This window comes from Musca autumnalis, unplaced genomic scaffold (genome assembly GCF_047663935.1).
Source record: "Musca autumnalis isolate F117 unplaced genomic scaffold, ASM4766393v1 scaffold_1, whole genome shotgun sequence".
Classification (NCBI taxonomy): Eukaryota; Metazoa; Arthropoda; class Insecta; order Diptera; family Muscidae; genus Musca; species Musca autumnalis.
In genome coordinates, this window is record NW_027411644.1 from 256,617,589 (window position 1) to 256,639,615 (window position 22,027).

The 22,027-nt window shown below is 35.7% G+C and overlaps 1 protein-coding gene across 4 annotated transcripts in view; it reads right to left on the minus strand.

Annotated features, from left to right (window-relative positions):
* LOC141389410 (facilitated trehalose transporter Tret1-like) overlaps positions 1 to 22,027 on the minus strand; it is a 42,884-nt gene that overhangs the window by 10,500 nt on the left and 10,357 nt on the right. The window contains exons 1-5 of one of the 4 annotated variants that reach the window (XM_073960864.1): positions 14,019 to 14,181; positions 7,739 to 7,911; positions 7,497 to 7,658; positions 2,584 to 2,835; positions 1,257 to 2,521 (exon numbers count right to left, since the gene is read on the minus strand). In XM_073960864.1, coding sequence (XP_073816965.1) covers positions 1,608 to 2,521; positions 2,584 to 2,835; positions 7,497 to 7,658; positions 7,739 to 7,877 — 1,467 coding nt within the window. In that variant the 5' untranslated portion in view covers positions 7,878 to 7,911; positions 14,019 to 14,181 and the 3' untranslated portion in view covers positions 1,257 to 1,607. Of the gene's footprint in view, positions 1 to 1,256; positions 2,522 to 2,583; positions 2,836 to 7,496; positions 7,659 to 7,738; positions 7,912 to 14,018; positions 14,182 to 22,027 lie in introns of those variants that run through there. The other 3 variants (XM_073960865.1, XM_073960862.1, XM_073960863.1) reach the window with 3 other exon arrangements.

The following is a 22,027-nucleotide window of genomic DNA, read 5'->3' on the forward strand; positions in this document are numbered from 1 at the left end:
TTTTTTGGTCGCTACCCAAAATGTTTAAACTATATTATATATTAAATAAATTCCTCTCGCAATTGCCATTCTATTCCATTTTACATATATTTATATTTGGTTTATTTTTCAGCGGCTTTAAATACATTGAAATATGCCTTACAATATATATTTTTTAGTTCTTCTTTGAAATTCTTATTTTGACTGCAATTTAAACCGCGATAATGACGCTATTTTGAAAAATATAATTCATATTAATAAATTTTTACATGTTCTATTTTCATGCCAACTAAAAAAATATTATTATTAAAAGTTCCAAAATCGACTTTTTGCCTCAAAAACAGGGCAAATTACCTATAGTGCGTTGTTTCAAAATCCATGACAAATTTCATTGATGGAACGTAAGATTTCGTTTATGTTCTGAAGCTTTTTCTTTCAGTGTTGGAAAAAACGTAAACATTCTTAAATTTAACATCACATTTTTCGATTTTTGTCCACTGCGGCAATACTGTGTGACGTAGCCAGAAGAGGGACCTACTCGTTTCTCGATGTTTTAATTTTATAAAACATTTTTGTTTATTTTAAACAAAAAAAATTGTAAAGTATGTTTTTATTTGTTTTGCCTTATTAAAGCTAAGGTAATTTTTAGAGTGATATTTGAATATATTCTCTTTCGAGTTGAGCTATTTTGACCTAAGAGGTTAATTGAAAAATTAGGAATACACCGAAGCCCAACACATTCAACTATGCTACGTTTCACGGGTGGTTATACCGATCATCAGGCATATTGAATGGTGTTTTTAGTGGGTGGACGAAGGCTAAGCTTGGAAACTAGAATTTATATTTATATTATTTATTTTTTTAATGTTAGTCATTTAATTCCTTTCCTTTCCTATAGTACGACTTGGCTGGTAGCCCTATGCTTTATTACAAATACTAAGTCAGGTTTTTTCTACCTTTATTTTATTTGTCCTTCTGTATCAGAAGATTTTGATCATCAATATTTGTCATCGGAATCTTTGACAAGTTGATGGTAGCTTAGAACGCTAAGACGCCTGCAACCGTGTCACTTGGTTGTCGGAGTCCCAGGTTCGAATCCCAGCCTGGCTCATGCTGAAATCATTTTTTGTTTTGCCTTATTAAGGCGAAGCTCATTTTTAGAGTGATATTTGAATTAATTCTCTTTAAATTATGTCAATTGACTATTCACAGAGCCGTATCGCTCTCTTGCAGCATCGACTGATGCCCCGTTAAATATTGAATATTCAAAATTAGCATTACTGTTTATAATATTCTTATTTATTAAAATAAAATCGTACGTACTCATACATCTTTAATCTATGTATTGTGTATAATAAAGTGTATATATAAGGAATATCCAATCTAAAAAAGTTAACAACTTAATAATAACATACATACACATGTACATAATAATCAATATTTATATAATATCTAACTAATTGCAATACTATATTGTGGTGTGGGTTTTCGTTTGTAAAATACTCAAAATTCATTTCAATATCCTACAAAATGACTGTGGGTGTTGTTTTGTTGTTGTTGCTGTTGCTGTTATCCAGGCTATTTCCCTCCTTTCCTCCAACCGAAATTTAGGTATCACAGCACTTGACCTATTTTCTGCCATTTAGTCTGTCTTGAATTTCTTGCAGACTCAAGCCCTTGGTCTCCATAACAACAAAGAGAACGAAGAAGAATGCAACTACACAAAATATGCCAAACAACCAGAAAGCATAGTAAGAGCCCATGGCATCAAGGGCCGGATAGAAATAGGTTACTAAGAAACCACAAATCCAACATGTTGAGGCGACAATTGAGGAGGCAATCGATTTAACATTGGCAGGAAACATTTCACCCAAAACAGCCCATGGCAGTGGACCAAAACCAACACAATAAACAATATTGTACACGACCAAGGCAGGAACAGGTAACCACAAGACACTTGAGGTATCTTGCACAACCAATTTCATATAGAAGAAAGCACCCAAAGCCGCAAGGCCGATAGTCATAACACCTGCTGAGGTTAGGAGAATAATTTTACGGCCCAAACGATCAGCTATGATGGGTGTTAGGCCCGACGAGGCCACCTGGACAATACCCACAATAATTGTGGCCACAGCAGGATCCAGGCCAGTATTGGCGCTTTCGAATATGGACTGCGAGTTGAAGAGTACAACGTTGATACCGGAAAATTGTTGGAACACCAAAAGGCCAGCAGAAATGAACAAAGCCTTACGATTGCCGGGATTTTTAATAATATCAGCAATGGAACCCTTATTGGCCATGGATTCTTCAACACCAGCCTGTATGGTAGCCATTTCATCATGGGCACCATCAGCACTTTGACCTCTGAGGAATTGTAGTGACTTCAAAGCTTCCATTTTGCGTCCCTTACCAGCCAAATAATAGGGACTTTCAGGCATAAAGAAGAAACAAACATCGAAAACAATTGGCACAGCAATGCAGCACCACTGCAAGGCTTGATACGAGACATACGGACCAATGGCATAAACGTAAAGGATGCCAGCTAAAAAGAAATGGGGAATATGTAATTTTTTTTCTTGGGAATTTAAGTGCAACCTAACTTACACACAATAAACAATTGCATAAGCGATCCTGTGGCACCTCTCACACTATCCGTGGCAATTTCACCCACATACATAGGTTGTGCCGTCATAACGAAACCAACACCAAAACCTTGAATCAATCGAGCAACTAGTAGCATCACTACCGAACCACCGATCATCATGAGAATGTAGGCAATAACAAAGAAAACCGAACTGGATAGTAGAACCCATTTGCGACCTATTTTATCGGCTAAGGGGCCAGCAACGAAGGGAGCTGGAAGAAAATGAAATGAAAATTTAAATCAATTGATGAATTTTTATGAAAGTAGTTCACAAAATGAAAAGAAAAACAAACGAAATCCTTGGTCACAACAATTAAAATAGGGCCGGTGGGTTTCCTTGTTGGAGATATTCTTAAATAATTTCATTAATCGACCTATACCGGACTAATCAATTGTATTTTTAGTTCTGTCAAAGCTAAATATGTACCCTCAGCCTATAACTGTACAAAAACAGTAACAGGAGTAGTTAATCTAAATATACTATAAACTGATCCTTAAAAATAAATAATAATTGTGTAGGCGGCAGAAGAAGTTTTGGAAATTTCTAGCGTAAATTTTTATGCACTGCCATCAATTAACATTTCAAAGCAATCCTTGAACAACCGTTAAACTGTAATTGAGAGAAAGTTTTGGACTTTGATGAGGGACGTACCGGGAGGAGTTGTCCATCTTCAAAGAAAGTATGAGACAGCTGTGCCGACAGAGATATACCCATAGCCTTGGACTTGGAAAAGAAGTAAACACAATACTTCTGAAGTCTGTAGGGACCAATTTCTCAGGATTTGTTCACAAAAAAAATTCAAAGTCTTAACTAGGGCCGCATACACAACATATTGCCAAAAATTTAAAAATTATCCCAGACGAGTTCTTAAACTGCACTCTTTCCAAAGTTTTTGTATGAGGTACTAGAAACGGTGGTCCGACGTAGTCAATATTCAGACATAAATCGTGTCTGGAGGAAATAATACGTTTGAACCAAATCGTTTTCTGGCTTTTGGTCCATTATATCAAGAAGTATGGACTTCCCCACGAAACAAGTAAAAAAGTGTCTGCTTTGCCTTTGAAACTCTTCAGAATTAACTGCACTCAGACACAAATGTTGAACTTTTGTGGGGGAGGTACCCTTAGGGAGGACCGATATGGGCCATTGTAGAAGTTAAACTAAATTTTGACAAAATATTAGGAGATCCAAAGTTTGGACCAAACTGGTTGCCCCATTCATACTTTTATTGGTTGCCCCTGAAAAAACTTTTACCGTCGTAATCGAGGTAGCGAATGCAAATCGCTTCAATAAAAATCAAAGTGATTCGAGAGCAGGTCTTAAAGTGAACTTATTCGAAATTTTGTGTGAGAGGTACCAGAAGGAGTAGACAAATATATTCCATATTCGAACCTGATCTATATCTGGTAGATATATTAGGATGCGCAAAGTATGGATTACATCGGTCACTCCGTGCAAGAGTTATCGTGCGCACAATTTTTCCGAACATTTTTGAACTTTTGTGGGGGAGGTACCTGAAGGAGTGGACCGACCGATATGGCTTATCTTCGAATGTAAACTATGTTTGCACAAAATATTACGAAACCCAAATTTTGGACCGAATCGGCAGTTCCGTTCGAGAGCTATCTTGCGCTCCAACCACTACACACGTTGTCATAGGGGCTTTTTGCATCTTTCAGGCTATTTTCTCAGGAAGTATGGACTTGCCCCTAATGAAACGTGTACCATCGTATGGGGGGCAGTGAATACAAGTTGTTGCAACAAATATCAAAGCGATTCGAGAGCACTTCCAACTTAAGCTATGTTTGGGCAAAATATTACGAAAGCCAAATTTTGAACCGAATCGGTTGATCCGTTTGAGAATTATCTTGCGCACCAGCCAGACAGACGGACGAACATGACTATATCAACTCCAAATTGTCTGAAACGGATTTTGCCCAAACATTCTTGTGGTCTTAAACCATTATTTCGGTCTATCAAAGTCAATATACACTATTTAGCCTATAGAATATAGGCTGAGGGTATAATTAAGATGTGCAAAGGTTGGACCTTCCGACAGTTATCGTGCCCACAAGCCATTCTATTTGGTCACCTTAGAAGTTTTTATATCTCTTGGACCATTATGTCAAGAAGCATGCACTTGCGCACGAAAAATATTATATCGCTGTAAACTGGAACACAGTCCCCTTGGTAAGAATTTCAAACTATCCTCAAACATTAAACTGCACATAAGCGAATATTTTGAAGAAGGTACACGAAGACGTTCTTGGAACTCAATGGACAATGGACTACTTTTTACTGAAAAGTTTCGAATACTCCCTTCAAGAGTTAGTTATCTTGAGCAATAGCTTCTTTAATTGTTGGCCGTGGTTTTTTACAGCTTTAGGGTTATTATCTCAGAAAGTATGGACTTGTCCAAAAAATTTACGTCTTAATAGGAACAAGAATAACCTGCTGCAAAAAAAAAATCAACACGATCCGAGAATGGCCCTTAAACTACACTTTTGCGAACAATTTTGAAATTTTGTGTGGGAGTTACCCAAAATATTGGACCCGTATAGTCCATATTCGAATGTATGGAAGAAATCCAAAGTGAAGACTCTCTTCGTATTTTTGTGAATAATTTTGAACTTTTGTTGTTGTAACAGTATTTGATAATATTAATTTTTCTGCTTAATCTGGCTCTATTTCAAGCTCTAGGAATGTGCCTGCATGAATAAGTTATAACCACAAAGCTACCAGATGTAGTTGTAAAGGTGCAGGGTAGTTAAAAGGGAGTAATGTGTCTGCGGGCCTGTACCGCATGATTGACAGAGGTTTTTCGCAGTGTCATCAATTGTTGGCCAAATGGGAATTGAGGCGACTGCACCATCCCAACCCCTCCCAAACGCAAGGCAAATCGTTCCATCCTTTCACTAGATACATATTTGTTTGCGGCATCTGCTACTGCATCTTTGCAATATTAAAAAATAACTAACAAAGCTAGTATATTGACATTTCGGAAAGTGCTGCACTACATAAAGGATATAAACATATATTTTTTTGAAAAAAAAAATTGCATGATGTTTTCAAAGGATTTTTTAGTATTTAAATTTTCAAGGACATTTTTGATGTTATCCGTGAATGCAATAAATGAAAATTATTATTTAAATCCAATATTCTCCTCTTTAATATGACACCAACATCGTGAGTACAAGTATTTAAAATATTTTTTTGAAAGAAATTGTCCTTTGACATGATGAGAAAACGAAAAATAAAGTCAACTTTTATTTATACTTTCCATTTCATCCATAAGTTTGCGTTTTCATTTTAGCAATTTTTGTCGGTAACCAAAAAATGAGTTACAGAATCGCACTACAACGCGGCCAACCCTGTCTTATCGCACGGCTTATTCTGGCTAAGTCCTCGGCTAATACGTGTAGCCTTGCTGTAGTGATATGCTGGGAAAGATGTGCTAGGAAAGAGTAAAGCCTCAAGGGACAATGATAGCGAAATTGGTTGAAATAACCTTTATTGGCATCCTTGCCTGCCTTTAGTAGCGGGACTACACTGCCCATTTCCAGTCTTCGGGCACGACGTTAGATATATTGTGTTTGATATTCAACTCACCGCTCATTCAAATATTTCAGCATTACCATGGGGATTGCGTTAGGGCCCAAGGCTTTTCATGATTTAGTGTTCCTGATGGCATTTGCATTATAATGCCACCAAATCGGACCAAATCTGTTCATTTGTTTGAAGAATTGGTGGTGAACATGCTATCGAAATGAGGCTAAAGAAAATCTTGTAGCTATGAAAATTTTCTACAAGATTAACCTCTATGATAATTTCGTAGGTTACCGTTTTTGAGATATAGAAGTACAAATTGGGACAATGCATTGACTGTATCGCTACCTTATAAAATAATGTCATACATGGTGTGCCTTAACTAACTTGTAGTGAAAACCGCTTACACATTGGGAAGTTTTTGCGGATATTGAAACAGCAATGTTCTTAGGTTATAAAAATACAAAGACAAGAAAAAATCGCTGGAGGGATTTTAAAATAAATCCCGGTCAAAGTTCATATTTGTAGGTTTTTTTAGGTTTTCATGATTTTGCTTGGAAACCGCAAGTCCTATCGAAATGGGATTAAAGAAAATGTTGTAGCAGTGAAAATTCTGTAGAAGATTAATAGTATTTTCGTAGGTTTTAACGCTTTTGAGATATAGACTGAACTTCTTCAATCATTTAGATTTTTTTTCAGGTCTTCAGGATTTTTCTTAAAAACCGCAAATGTTGTAGCTGGGAAAATTCTCTAAAAGATTGGCTTTGATAACTTTTTCCTAGGTTGTACCATTTTTGAGATATTAAGTTTATGTTGGGAAACTGTAGTCATGACACTGTTTTATAAGGAGACGATATAGTCAGTGCATTGTCCCAATTTGAACTTATATATCTCAAAGACGGTAAAAACTACGAAAATACCATACAGGTCAATCTTGTAGAGAATTTTCATAGCTACAACATCTTTTTTAGTCTTATTCCGATAGGACTTGCGGCTTCCAAGCAAAATCGTGATATTCTAAAAAACCCCTAAAATGACAACTTGAATCACGATTTATTTTGAAAGCGCTTCGGCGATTTTTTCGTTTTTTGATTTATCTCATCTAAGAACATTGTAGTTTTAGAATCCGCAAAAACTTCCCAGGTGTAAGTACCTTCCATTAAAAGTTCCTTCAAGAGCCCCATGATATTTAATACATTTACCGATATACTCCAACACCATCATATTTTCATTATTTTTTTGGTTATTCTTTTTCGTTCAAGGGAAAAGTTGTGACCAAGGACTGCCCATTTTTGCATAAAAAACAAAAAATATTCGCAAACTTACCCACTAAAGCTCCCAAGGCAACTATGGAGGAAATCCAGGCTTCATCTGATGAATCGATTGGTGCATCTAGAGGTGAATCGGAGGTATCTTCGGTTTTTAGTTTGGGTGTAACAGGTGAGGTCCAGCCTAAACATGTGCCAACGGCAAAAGCTGATAAGTTGGCTGTAAAAATTAAAAACAAAAACAATTTCCATTAATGGTTTTATTTCAGTTAACTCCATTAAAGCTCTTATTTAACTCACCAGCAATAGCTGCCAGAAAAATACGTCCAGTCTTAACAGGTTCCATTGTGTGACTGCGCGAGTTGGAGTTTGTAAATCCTTCACTTATTTGAAATGGACTTACTTCTTGGTATTTGATTTGTGGTTCGTCTGAACTCATTTAGCGAACAGGCGAATGGCAATTAAATCCACAGCTGAAATAAGATAGTAGAGAAAAACCGATAGAGTGAGAGCCAGTGAGTTAATGTTACAGAGAGAATTTATCTAATATGGAACTAACAAAGGATATGCGGGTGTATAAATGCATTTTAAATTAATGTAAACAAATGTTTTGCTGTGAAATGCAATCCCCCTCCCAACCAACATGTGTGGTGGGTGGCGCCAGTAGGAGTTGAATTACTCATACAAAAATTGTTTCACTTTTCACAGTAATTTCACTTTTCAGTAATTCCCATTAATTTGAATTAGGTGGAAAGATATTATCGTCGTTGTCACTTGCCACAATGTTACAAAGTTCCTTTTCAACAGGATATGCAATTCATTTGAAGTGAAAATGGTATTATACATTAAGCAATTAATCATATTATCAATGAAAAGCCGGGTTATTTAAGAAGGAACAATTTTAAAATGAAATTTTAAAAATTCCACTAAGAATTTTAAAAGTTATGGTGATAGTCTAATAAATTTAACATTGGGGAAAACTATTTGACCGCTGTCGCCAATCTACTTGGTCCTGGTTTAAAGTTCTGCTAGTCTGCTTTGATTAGCAGGATACATTACTTGAAAACGTTTAATAGAAGCAGACAATAATTTTGTTTGGTGTTTAGGAATGATATTTTTCTATACTTTTCTTTTTTTGAAAAAAAGCGATGAAATTACTTAATAATGTATAACGGCTCGAAATTTATCCTTTTTTCTTGTTTCTTTTTTTTTTTTTTTGAAAAAAATCTTTAAATAGCTGTTAATGTTGTTATTCTCGAACAACAACTATTTCGATATCGAATGCTAAAACGAAGTCCTCCGATTTTCATTAATTTTAATGAGTAAAAAACGAATGAAAAAAATACTCCTCGCCGAATAATAATGTTCCACCTTTTATTACTTTTTTCTCCAGCCTTAATATTCTTTAGAAGATTGCACACATTCGACGGTCTCAATACGACTGATAACTGGCATTCTTTAGACTAATTACTGTTAAATATTAATTACAATATTGATTAAATTAAAGCAACAACAATTGATTTAATTTCAATACACACCCATTGGAAATTCTTGACCCTTGATGCTCACTCATCAAAATGTGATAATTTTGAATGATCAGTACGTATGTTACAGTTCGTCGCGATAACGTCAAATAATTATTCTAAAATCGTACTATCAAGCTCAAGAATATGCAATTCGGCAAGGAGGCTTTGTTTGAATCAAAAGATTCAAACGTGGATTATGTGGAATGATTTGTAATCAGCGAAATATTTCAGATAGTGTTGATCAATTAAAATGAAATGTTTTTTTTGTACTAAGACATCTGTTAGAAAAAAATGCTCTATGCTCCTGGGAGTATTGAGGTAATATGCATTTGTATGTTTTGAACAAAGAAAGTTACTAAACTCTTATCTACCTTCTTATTTCCCAAAACATTTTAATTGTAACTGCTGGCATGTAGAGCACAACATTTCGAAATTGTCCAAGCTATTGTAGTTTTTATTTCATGTTTCTATTTGCTTCAAAACTAACACACCCATATAATAACAAACATATGATGGACAATTCCATATGTTGTATTATGGTTAGTATCCAAATTTGGACACTGGATATGGGTCAAGTTTACTTCATACACACGTTATTGAAATTCAAAAATTATTTGACAATTGTGTTATGTATGTAAATTAGGGCTATAACCAAGAAATACGACGCACTATGTCGCGAGTTCATATTAACGGTGGCCAAAAATAGTAGGAGTTATCGTAGGTGCATCAATTTCAATGGTACACGTACTTATTGTTGACATACAATCTCGAGGACAAAAAACTGGGATGTTCGGCCCACGTTTTGATATAGCCCCCCATAGAACCGCACCTCCCGATTTTCGGTATTTGGAAAGCTTTAGTCATAATAACCAACCGAAATTATTGCAATTTGTTGTTTAGTCTTCGGCAGATGTATGAAACATTCGAACAAAGAATTGTGAGTGTAAGTCCACGTTTTGATATATTCCCCATATAACGGTACCTTCCGATGTTCGGTATTTTGATGATTTTAGCCTCATTAACACACCCAAATTGCTGACATTTGCTATTTATTCTTCGTTGGGGGTATAAAACTTCCCCCTTGAAATTTGTCGGTATATGTCCACGCTTTCATATAGCCCCCAAAGGACAATACCTCCCGATTTTCGGTATTTTGAAGTTTTAGCCTCATTATCACACCGAAATGGCTGAAAATTCGTATTTAGTCTTCGTTCAGGGTATATAACTTTCCAGTTGAAATCTGTCAGTGTAGGACTTCGCCTTCATATGGCCCCCATGGAACCGATTTTAGGTATTTTGAAGATTGTGCCCTTAATATCCACCCGAAATGTCTGAAATTTGGTGTTCAGTCTTCATATTTTTTGTGGGCTTATTGAATATATCGAACTCTTGTCTACAAAATTGTTTTTCTTTACAAAACGTTTTTTGGCCGATTAGTGGTCAAAAAAGGCCAATTTTTTTTTAAATCTAGCAGTTTTTTTAAAAAATGTATATTTTTGAAAGTCTCTCGTCCAGAAGCAAGATTATTAGGTACTTAATAAGCCCAAAATATATGATGATCGGTCCATTCGTTTTCGAGCTTTAGTCGACACCGCAAACATTTATATAACAAGTAAAAAAGTATCAGTCGACTTTGCCGACAGAGATATACCCTCAGCCTATGTGAATTGGAACTTTCATCTACGGACAGATCGAATGTTTTTAGTGTATTTTCAGAATTTTGTGGTACTCTTTTGACATTTGAACTTGTCGACAAAAATATGGATAAGGATTAAAGTTCAAAAGTTTTGCAGAGGAGGGAATGGACCGACATAGTGCATTACGGAGGTGGATCTTATTTTGAGAGTCATATCTTTTCGATAGATATCGCGCCCCTAGACATTTCTGTGGGTTATCGTACACTTGTTGCACCAGTATGCCGGAAAGCATAAACTTGTGCACGGAAAACATAATATGGCTGTAAACAGGACCACCAGACAGACGCTAAACTGCATTTGGACACAAATGTTAAACTTTTGTGGGGAGGTATCCTAAGGAGAAGACCGATATGGACCATTTTAGAAGTTAAACTATGTTTGGACAAAATATGACGAAGGCCAAATTTTGGACCAAATAGGTTTATCAGTTCGAGAGTTATTGTGCTCTCAAGTTACTACATATGGCGCCACAGGGGTTTTTCACAACTTTCGGGCTGTTTTCCCAAGAAGTATGGACTTGCCACTGAAAAAACTTTTACCGTCGTAATTGAGACAGCGATTGCAAGTTGCTTCAACAGAAATCAAAATTAGTTAAGAGCAGGTCTTAAAGTGAACTTTAAGTGAACTTTTGTGTGGGAGGTACCCGATGGAATGGACAAATATAGACCATATTCAAACCTGATCTATATCTGGTAGATATATTAGGATGCGTAAAGTATGGAACAGATCGGTCCTTCCCTTTAAGAGTTATCGCGCGCACAATTTTTCCGAACATTTTTGAGGGAGGCACCTGAAGGATTGGACCGATATGGCTTATCTTTGAACTTAAACTATGTTTGGACAAAATATTACGAAGGCCAAATGTTCGATCGAATCGGCAGATCCGTTCTAGAGTTATTTTGCGCTCCAACCACCTCACACGGTGTCATAGGAGTTTTTTTTGCAACTTTCCTGCTATTTTCTCAGGAAGTATGGGCTTGCCCCTGATGAAATTTATACCGTTGTATGGGGCAGTGAATGCAAGTTGTTACAACAAAAATCAAAGCGATTCGAGAGCAGGCCCTAAACTGAACTTATCCGAAATGTTGTGGGGGAGGTACCCGAAATAGTGGACCAATTGAGTCCATATTGGAACCATTTATGCTAAGAAGGGTATATACACTTTCATATGGGCAAAATGTGCCTCATCGAAATAACGGTTTTAGACCCAAAGTATGTTTGGACGAAATGTGTTTCAGACAAGTTGGACTCGATTTAGCAATGTCCGTCCGTCTGTCTGGCTGGCTGGTGCGCACGATAACTCTCGAACGGATGAGCCGATTTGGTCCTAAATTTGGCTATCGTAATATTTTGTCCAAACTTTGTTTAAGTTCGAAGATGGTTTATATCATCCCACTCCTTCCGGTACCTCCCCCACAAAAGTTCGAAAATGTTTGGAAAATTTGTGCGTACGATAACTCTTGAAGGGAGCAACCGATTTTGTCCATACTTTGCAAATCGTGAAATTTCAACCAGACTTAGAAATGGTTCCAATATGGACTCAATCGTTCCTCCCACACAACATTTCGGATAAGTTCAGTTTGGAGCCTGCTCTCGAATCGCTTTGATTTTTTTTTGTAACAACTTGCATTCACTGCCTCATGCAACGGTATAAATTTCATCAGGGGCAAGCCCATACTTCCTGAGAAAATAGCAGGAAAGTTGCAAAAAAACTCCTATGACACCGTGTGAGGTGGTTGGAGCGAAAGATAACTCTAGAACCGATCTGCCGATTCGATCCAACTTTTGGCCTTAGTAATATTTTGTCCAAACATAGTTTAAGTTCGAAGATAAGCCATATCGGTCCACCCCTTCAGGTACCTCACCCACAAAAGTTCAAAAATGTTCGAAAAAAATTCTTCGTACGGTAACTCTTGATGGGAGTGGCCGAATTGGTCCATATTTTACACATCTTAATATATCTACCAGATATAAATCAGGTTCAAATATGGGTTATATTTGTACACTACATCCGGTACCTCCCACTCAAAATTTCGGAAGTTCACTTTAAAACCTGATATCGAATCACTTTGATTTTTGTTGAAGCAACGTGCATTCGCTGCCTCAATTACCATGGTAAAAGTTTTTTAGGGGCAAGTCCATACTTTTTGAGCAAACAGCCCGAAGAGTGTAAAAACCCCCTATGGCACCATATATTGTGGCTGGAGATCCACTTCCATAACGGTCAATGTCGATCCATTCCTTTCAGTATCTCCTTCGCAAAACTTTTGATATTTAATCCTAATCAACATTTTTGTCGGTTCAAACGCCCAACATTTTTAAACCCCCCTAAAAAAATTGTTTCAATATACACAGGCTAAGGGTATATCTCTGTCGGCAAAGCCGACTGATACTTTTTTACTTGTTAAATTTTAATATTTTATTTATAAAATTAATTTTTATCCGCGCATAGATAATACCCAAAAGTATCACACGACCCCGTCCGAATATAGTCTTTTCTCACGTGTTATCCCCTCCACCATAAGATGGAGGATATAATTAACTTTGTCATTACATTTTAACACATCGAAAAAATATAAAAAATTCTAAGTCGATATGTCCGTCTATCCGTCCGTCTGTTGAAATCAAGATACAGCTCGCAATACTGAAGATAGAGCTTGATAATTTGATACAGAAGTTTCTATTACTCCTCGGATATTTCGTATTGAAAATGAGTACACGTTTTGATATTGCCCCTACAGAACGGTATCATCGTGCCATCGACATTACTGAAATTTGGCATTTAGTACTACAAAACTTTTCTTCAGAAATTTGTCTTTGCTGGTCAACGTTTTAGTATAGATCCCATAGAACGGTACTTTCCGATTTTGGACATTTTTAGGTTTTAGCCACAGTATCCAACCAAAACGGCCGAAATTTGGTATTTAGTATTCGTTGGGGGATTATGTACAGTTCTTGGCAGATCGAATTTCATGTTCTCAGGCAATCAATTGCTGCAATAAAACAATTTCATATCGTCATATGTTCTAAAGTTTTTCCAAGTTTCTAATTTTTATAAATATTTTTATTATTTTATTGCCAAAGTTTCCAAATGATACGTTTGTTAATATTTCTCCACATATTGAATGCACCCACTTGTGGGATTGTTGCTAGGACTTCAGACTTTTAGGGACTTTCTCACTTAAAAATATATATTGTTGTATGTACAAGTTTTTAGGGCAGAAAAACAATTCCTTTTCAAATTTAATTTATTCTATTTAAATTTTTAAAATCGTCCTTTGTTAATTCAATATTTTCACATCGATTTATTGTATTTTATTTTTGCAACATATATTATTATTTTTTTAAATCTCTTACTTTGTTAATGAAAAAATATCCTTCTTTCGATTTCTTTGCTCAAACACACACACGTACGCGCACACACATCCAAGAACCCAAGCGACCCAACCTGTTCTTAGACAACAAAGCAAAACTATAACTAAAATTTTATAGATGCACTTCAATTTAAAGATTCCGTTTAGTTGGGGATAGGTATGAACACTTACATATGGCGGATTCAGTGCGGGTGTATTTGTGCGCCCCAGAGCGGGTGTGTTAGTCAGTCTATTATTTTATCTGTTTGTAATCAAACTCATACTCGACATATGTAAATAGACGAAAACGGAATTGTAATTGAATTGAAACGAAACGAAAGCAATCGATCGATCGATAGATGATGATTCCGTACAAAATTAAAAAATAAATAAAACAAAAAAAAAAAAAAACAAGAAAAACTACATTTCTAAGTATCCAAACAAATACATGTGTGCAAATACTGACCAGAAGTAAATCGAAGAAGAAGCGGCAACAAAAATCTTGGCAGCTACTACTGACTGCCATCTCCATTGTAATAGTTGTTGTTATCTACGGCAACGCTTATCATTCACTTCTAATGAAGTGTCAAACGCCACAAACGCCTATTAGCCAACTATTCTAACCAATCACAGATGTGAGTTGAAGTTTTGAATGACTTTGTTTGACGTTAATTATACAATTTAAGGATAGACTGGGAGTAGTCATTTGAAAAAACTCACATGTAAAGATTACACGGCACTTTAGTTTGTAGTTTACATTTATTTTGCTTTTTTTGTTTGAACAAAATTACATTAATTTGAAACGTGATTTAAATATATTTTATACATTTTTATAATGTTTAATGTGTTTTTAATTACAGGCTCAAATACGCATAGCATAAATAAAATCACAGAGACAGTATTTTTTTATTGGCTGCAGAATTGTTTGTTGTCAGAATAGATTGATCAGTTTTTATACCCTCAGCATTTATGCTAACGAGGGTATGTATATACACTTGCATACGGGCAAAATGTGCCTCATCGAAATAATGGTTTTAGACCAAAATTTGGCTTTCGTAATATTTTGACCAAACTTAGTTTAAGTTCGGAGATGGGTTATATCGGTCCACTCCTTCGAGTACCTCACCCAAAAAAGTTAAAAAATGTTCGGAAAAATTGTGTGCATGATAACTCTTGAAGGAAGTGACCGAGTTGGTCCATACTTTACACATCCTAATATATCTCCAGATACATATCAATTACGACGGTAAACCTTTTTTCAGAGGCTAGTCCATTCTTCTTGAGAAAATAGCCCGAAACCATATGTAGTGGCTGCAGATCCACTTAAATAATGGTTTATGTCCACTTCTTTAAGTACCTCCTCCGCAAAACTTTTGAACTTTAATCCTAATCCACATTTTTGTCGGTTCATACGCCCAAATTTTTGAAAACCCCTAAATTTTTTTGGGATTTTTTTTTTCAATTTACACAGACCGATGGTATATCTCTGTCGACAAAGCCGACTGATACTTTTTTAAATGTTAGTGTGATTTCTCCAGTTTTCGAAGGAGAAAATAGTTTGGGAAAAAATCGCAAATTGATTTTGCATATTTTTCAATAATAAAGATACGAAGATTCTGATTAGGAACGCGATACTTGAAAACTAACTCTTACCTAACTCTTGATGCAAAATATAGGAACATAGCGGTTAAATAATAGAACTACTGTCGAGCATATAAGTGGGTTCCTTTATCGTTATGGTTTGTTTGCAAGTAACTACATTTACCCCAATCTAGAAAATGTCTCAACCATTATAGAAAAGTTTTTTAAATCATAATATAGAAATTCCCAGTTTTTTTTTTAATTGATACAAATTACAGTGCTGTACGGCTTCTGCAACACCTCAAAATAGTGATATTTTTATACCCCAACCTAACCAATCAACCAACGAGGGTTTATGCACTTTGATACGATCAAATATGTCCCTAATCGAAATAACGGTTTTAGACCCCAAGTATGTTTGGAGGAAATTCGTTTCAGACAATTTGGAGTCGATTTAGGCCTGTCCGTCTGCCTGTGCGCACGATAACTCTCGAACGGTTCAACCAATTTGAAACAAATTTTGAACTTGGTAACATTTTGGCCACACTTAGTTTAAGTTCGAAGATGGGTCATATCGGTCTACTCTTTCAGTTAACTTCCCCACAACAGTTTATAAATTTTCTATAAAATGATGGTTTACACCATTTTATAACTGTCGAAGGGAGCAAACGATTTGGTCCCTAATTAGCACATCATATTATTCCTTCTAGATAAAGATAGTGAGAAAGTGAAGTTTAAGAGCTGCTCTCGGATAGTTTGCATTTTTTCAGCAGAAGTTTGAATTCCAAGTTTGCTTATTATAAACTGTCAGTTATTTGGTATAGCCCCACATTACGGTACCTACAGATTCCAGGAATTTTGAAGCAAACTTGTGATACTAAATCAATATATTTTATAAACGGTTAATAACTTGCTTCTTTTTTGATCATGCTTTCTGACTTTTTCTTTGGTCAGTTCGGTAAAAATTACCTTAAGCTATTTTTAAATGCTTTTGGTTTCTTTTTTTCTTAATACGAATTTTAACGCAACGTGTTGCCATGATATAAAATAAATTCCGTGGAAAACTAATACCCAGGGCAAGTGGTGTAGGGTATCACATAGTCGGCCCCGCCCACCCATAGCCTTCTCTTACTTGTTTTTTGCATATTTTTGGCACATGTTTGTCATATTTTTTTCATGTTTTTGATATGACGCCAAATATCGAAAAATTTACCCTTAAAACGTCTAGATACAAAATTTGGGCCAATCGAATAAGAAATAAAAAAAAATGGAAAAATCCTATGTCTAGTTATAACCGATCTATAAAATATTGATGAAATTCGATTGGAAAATATTAAAACTAATGGGGTTTTAATATGGTTTTCGAGCCGACAATTGATTGGTCTAGTGAACAACATTTTAATTTGAAAAGTTATCATTTGATTATTATTATTGCTGCTATTATGATTATTCTTATTATTACAATTATTATTATTATTTTTTATTTTACTTGCAATTATTATATTTTATAAGAACAATTTTATGTATTGTATAGCGTTCTCACGAAATGGTGATTTTTCCAGGCAAATATTGCAATTATATTATTCAGCTGAGCATCCAAAAGCTCACTTAAATATTTGTTATTATTGTCAAGAAACATTGCTGATTTCACAAATAATTGTTAATACAATGTGTAATTTTAATGAAAATATCCATATGGAATTATTCGCTCATGGAGGAATACTTGCATATGATATCCAAATATTGTAACATGGGGTGGCTTCGCCAATGGGGCGCCAACGCCGTGCCCATTTTATTGAAAACTACAAGTGCTAGAAAAAAACCGTTAAAGGATAAATTGTGAGTTTGACGAATGTCTATCATCTCCCAAAAGTTGGCATTTGTGTCAATATATGGTTGCGGATACACAAGGTTTTGTGTGCTTAAGATTATTGCAAAAAAAAAATTATATTTTGTGATATCGTTTTTACCTTTTGTGATATAAAAAATATATTTTATATGCCGTTAAAAGACAACTAATGTCAATATACGCTATATGTTATGAAATATGAAGGGGGTGGCCTACGCCATGATAGGGGTATGGTGAGTAAATGTGAAAAAATTGACAGGTTTAACTAAAATTCTTTATGCCACCGATAAACCACACTATAATGTGAAGTTAAAATCGAATATTATGCTAAACATAACATAATTTTGAATTTTGTTCCTAAATTCAAGGTACCGACTTCAATTAACTACTAGAATTTGTTTCTTTTTGTGGATTTTAGAATCATACACTACACCACTATTTAAGGAGGATATTATAAGTTGGTTTTGGCCAAAAAGTTTGTAACGCATCGAAATAATGGTCGTAGACCCATACTTATGTACCACAAAATGAATGTCTCGACGAGCTGAGCCGATCTGGCTATGTGTGTCCGTCCCTCGTCCGTCCGTCTGTCCATCTAAACCTTGTAATCACGCTACACGTCGCAATTTTAATCGGTTCGTCAATGGGTGTTGATAAGCGTCCCGGAGGGGAAGAAGCCTATTTTGGTGATGGCCGGATAATATTCAGGGCTCTGTATGGGCAAAAAACTTATTTGGAGAAAAATACAACGTTTTTCCCAAAGCAAATATCTCAGCGTCTATAAGGGTATACCAAAAGCAAAACCTGACAATGAAAGTAAAAATATCGCCTTTATAACGATGTAAAGTAGGTTGCCGTAGGTGGTCAAACAACGAATATATCGCAATAGTCGCTAATGAAACCTAACTTTTCATTTTTGCGATTTTAATTATAATGATGAATATCATAGCTTTGGTTGGGGATCTTCCAAAAGCAAAGCCTAACTATGAAAGTAGAAAATCCCTTTACAATGATACAAAGTAGGTTGGCGTAGGTGGTCAAATAACGGAGATATCACAATAGTCGGCAATACATCCCGTTTTTCCATTTTTATACCCTCTGCCTTTAGGCTAAAGAGGGTATTTACACTTTGATACGGCCAAAAATGTGCCTCATCGAAATAATGGTTTTAGACCCCAAGTATGTTTGTACGATATCCGTTTCAGACAATTTTGAGTAGATCTAGCAATGTCCGTCCGTCTGTCTGTCTGTCCGTCTGTCTGTCTGTCTGGCTGGCTGGTGCGCACGATAACTCTCGAACGGATCAATAGATTCGGTTCAAATTTTGGGTATCGACATATTTTGTCCAGATTTGATTTAAGTTCGAAGATGGGCCATATCGGTCCACTCCTTCAGGTACCTCCCCCACAAAAGTTCGAAAATGTTCGGAAAAATTGTCCGCACGATAACTCTTGAAGGGAGCAACCGATTTGGTCCATACTTTGTATATCATAAACATTCTACAAGAGGAAGATGAGGTTCCAATATGGCCTCAATCGGTCCACCCCTTCGAGTACCTCCCACACAAAATTTCGGAAAAGTTCAGTTTAGGGCCATCTCTCGAATCACTATGATTTTTGTTTTAGCAACTTGTATTCACTGCCCTCCATACGACGGCACAAGTTTCATTAGGGGCAAGTCCATACTTCCTGAGAAAATAGCCTGAGAGTTGTAAAAAAACCCCTGTGACACCGTGTGAGGTGGTTGGAGCGCAAAATAACTCTAGAACGGATCTGCCGATTCGGTCCAAAACTTGGCCTTAGTAATATTTTGTCCAAACATAGTCTAAGTTTGAAGAGAAGCCACATCGGTCCACTCCTTCATGTACCTCCCCCACAAAAGTTCAAAAATGTTCGGAAAATTTGTTCATACGGTAACTCTTAAAGGGAGTGGCCGAATTGGTCTATACTTTACACATCCTAGTATATCTACTAGATATAGATCAGGTTCAAATATGGACTATATTTGTCCAATCCATCCGGTACCTCCCACACAAAATTTCGGATAAGTTCACTTTAAGACCTGCTATCGAATCACTTTGATTTTTGTTGAAGCAACTTGCATTCTCTGCCTCAATTACGATGGTAAACGTTTTTTCAGGGGCAAGTCCATACTTCTTGAGTAAACATCCCGAAGTGTGTAAAAACCACATATGGCACCATATGTAGCGGCTGAAGATCCACTTCCATAATGGTCAATGTAGATCCATTCCTTTTAGTATCTCCTCCGCAAAACTTTTGATCCCTAATCCTAATGAACATTTTTGTCGGTTCAAATTAACAAAATTTATAAAAACCCCTAAATACATACATACGTTTTTTGGGAAAAAATGGTTTCAATATATCAGGAATATTGTCAATTATTTCATATTCCATTTCAGAAAAAAAGGATAAATTTTTTTCGCGCTACATCAACGATTTTTGATATGTATGTTAAGAAAAAAATTCCGAGTACGAATCTGGTCGCGAGCCAATTTTTGGTTGTTGCGGACAAAAGTTATGGCGCTTTTATTTCGCTTTTTAAGAAAGAAAATATTATAAAAACGCTAATTATTTTAATGAGCACAATTGTTACAAAAAAGTTCTCTCGAAGTTACTTCAGCGAGTAGATTGCATAATACCTGCAAAATGTTACACAGAATTCGCGGAATGTACAAAAAATTGATAAATTATTGAATATAAGTCTACTTTTTTCAAAATTAAGGCCCATTTAGTGGTCATAAAATTACAAAAAAATTGTTGTGGATCCAAACTTCACGGCAAATCAAATGAGACTACAATCATACAGATTGGTGTTATAGTTTGGATGTTACAGCCAAAATAAGCACATATTTCGGTCAAAAAAATAATTTTTTGTTTAAAAAAATATTTTTCACATGCTTTTTGTAGTAGAAAATATTGTAAAAATTTATAGGAATACTTCCTTCATTTTGCTTAAATCTCCCAACAAAATAGACGGATTTTGCTTTATTTACATTCATATTAAAGCTTTCCCATTAGGGAAGCTAATTGGGTTGATGGGGATATATGTCAAAGCTTCTGAAATGGAAATAGAGGTCAAATAACCCATTTTTATTTATATGCATTTTTAAATACGTGTAAATCGCGTAATTATCAAAATCAGTTTGTCCGCATGTGATTTTCATGTACAGTAATACCGTATCTTTTAATTTGAATATAGTTTTCGAAATTTAATTTGGTGGCTAAGATGTAGCATCGGCTGCATCTTAGTGCCTAAAAACCTATATAACGTCGCTAACTTGCGCGGAGTGCGTATGCTTTTTGTCCGCATCCGATTTCAGTGTCCACCATAAAAATCTACATCGATATATATCTATTTCAAGGCGGTCAACGAAGAACCGTGGATGTAGCATCACACACTATTTTTTGGGATAAAATGAATGTAGCTCCCTTATCAGTGAAGTTTTCAAATCTCTGTTTCCGCTAAAACAAAGATGCTGTATTAGTTGTTTCATTGCAGTGGAAACGAACCGCAGAAAACGCGATAAAATACGCGATATTTCCAAAAACAATTTTAGGTGATTTTTCTACTTTGGATTTTCTTGTAACTCGCGTTTTAGTGGATGGATTTTCACGGAGAATGATTTATTAGATCCGGAACGTAAAAAACTAAAATGTGCAATCAAGTACGAGGAAATCGAATGACAATTGTAAAAATTAGGCCCGAATAATATGATTTTTAGAAAAATATTCACACAAAATTTCGTCATTTCGATACATATTTCTGTGAAGCTGTGGAGGCTACATTCACGATATACGTATCAAAAAGCTCAGAATCGCAAGTACTATAATCCTATTAAAGCCTTTTTGAAAAATCTGTTTGCGGAACGCGACTAGAAGAAAATGTCAAAAAACACTGTAAATTTGGCTTCAAAATGTCAGCGTCATTTATTGGTAGACGCTGATGAAATTTTGAAAAGTTATACATTAGTGAGATTATCCTTATTTAGTTGGCTTCTACTTTTACTTTGACAGGAAAATCGTGAGAAGTGTGGTTTACTCACAAATCGAGAGAAAACTAAAAAAGACACGTTGGCTTCAACCCATTTTTACCCATTTTCTAACATAAATATAGCCACAGCTTCCACGCAAATTAACTTTTGAGGCCAATATTTTTTGCCACGTCCAAAAACATTTCATTTTATCCATAAACAATTACTTTGTATAATATACAATCACAAGTCGCGTGTTCTAAAAGGGTAAACCTTGGCTTCAGCTATGTTAAATTTTTAAAAATATTGGTGATATACAGGCTGAGGGTATATCTCTGTCGGCAAAGCCGACTGATACTTTTTTACTTGTTTAATCACTCTTCGAAATATTGAGGGTTAATGTTCTGGCTGGTGCGCACGATAACTCTCGAACGGAGCAACCGATTCGGTTCAACATTTGGCTTTCGTAATATTTTTCCCAAACTTAGTTTAAGTTCGAAGATGGGTTATATCGGTCCACTCATTCCGGCACCTCCCCCACAAAAGTTCGAAAATGTTCGGAAAATTTGTGCGCACGATAACTCTTGAAGGG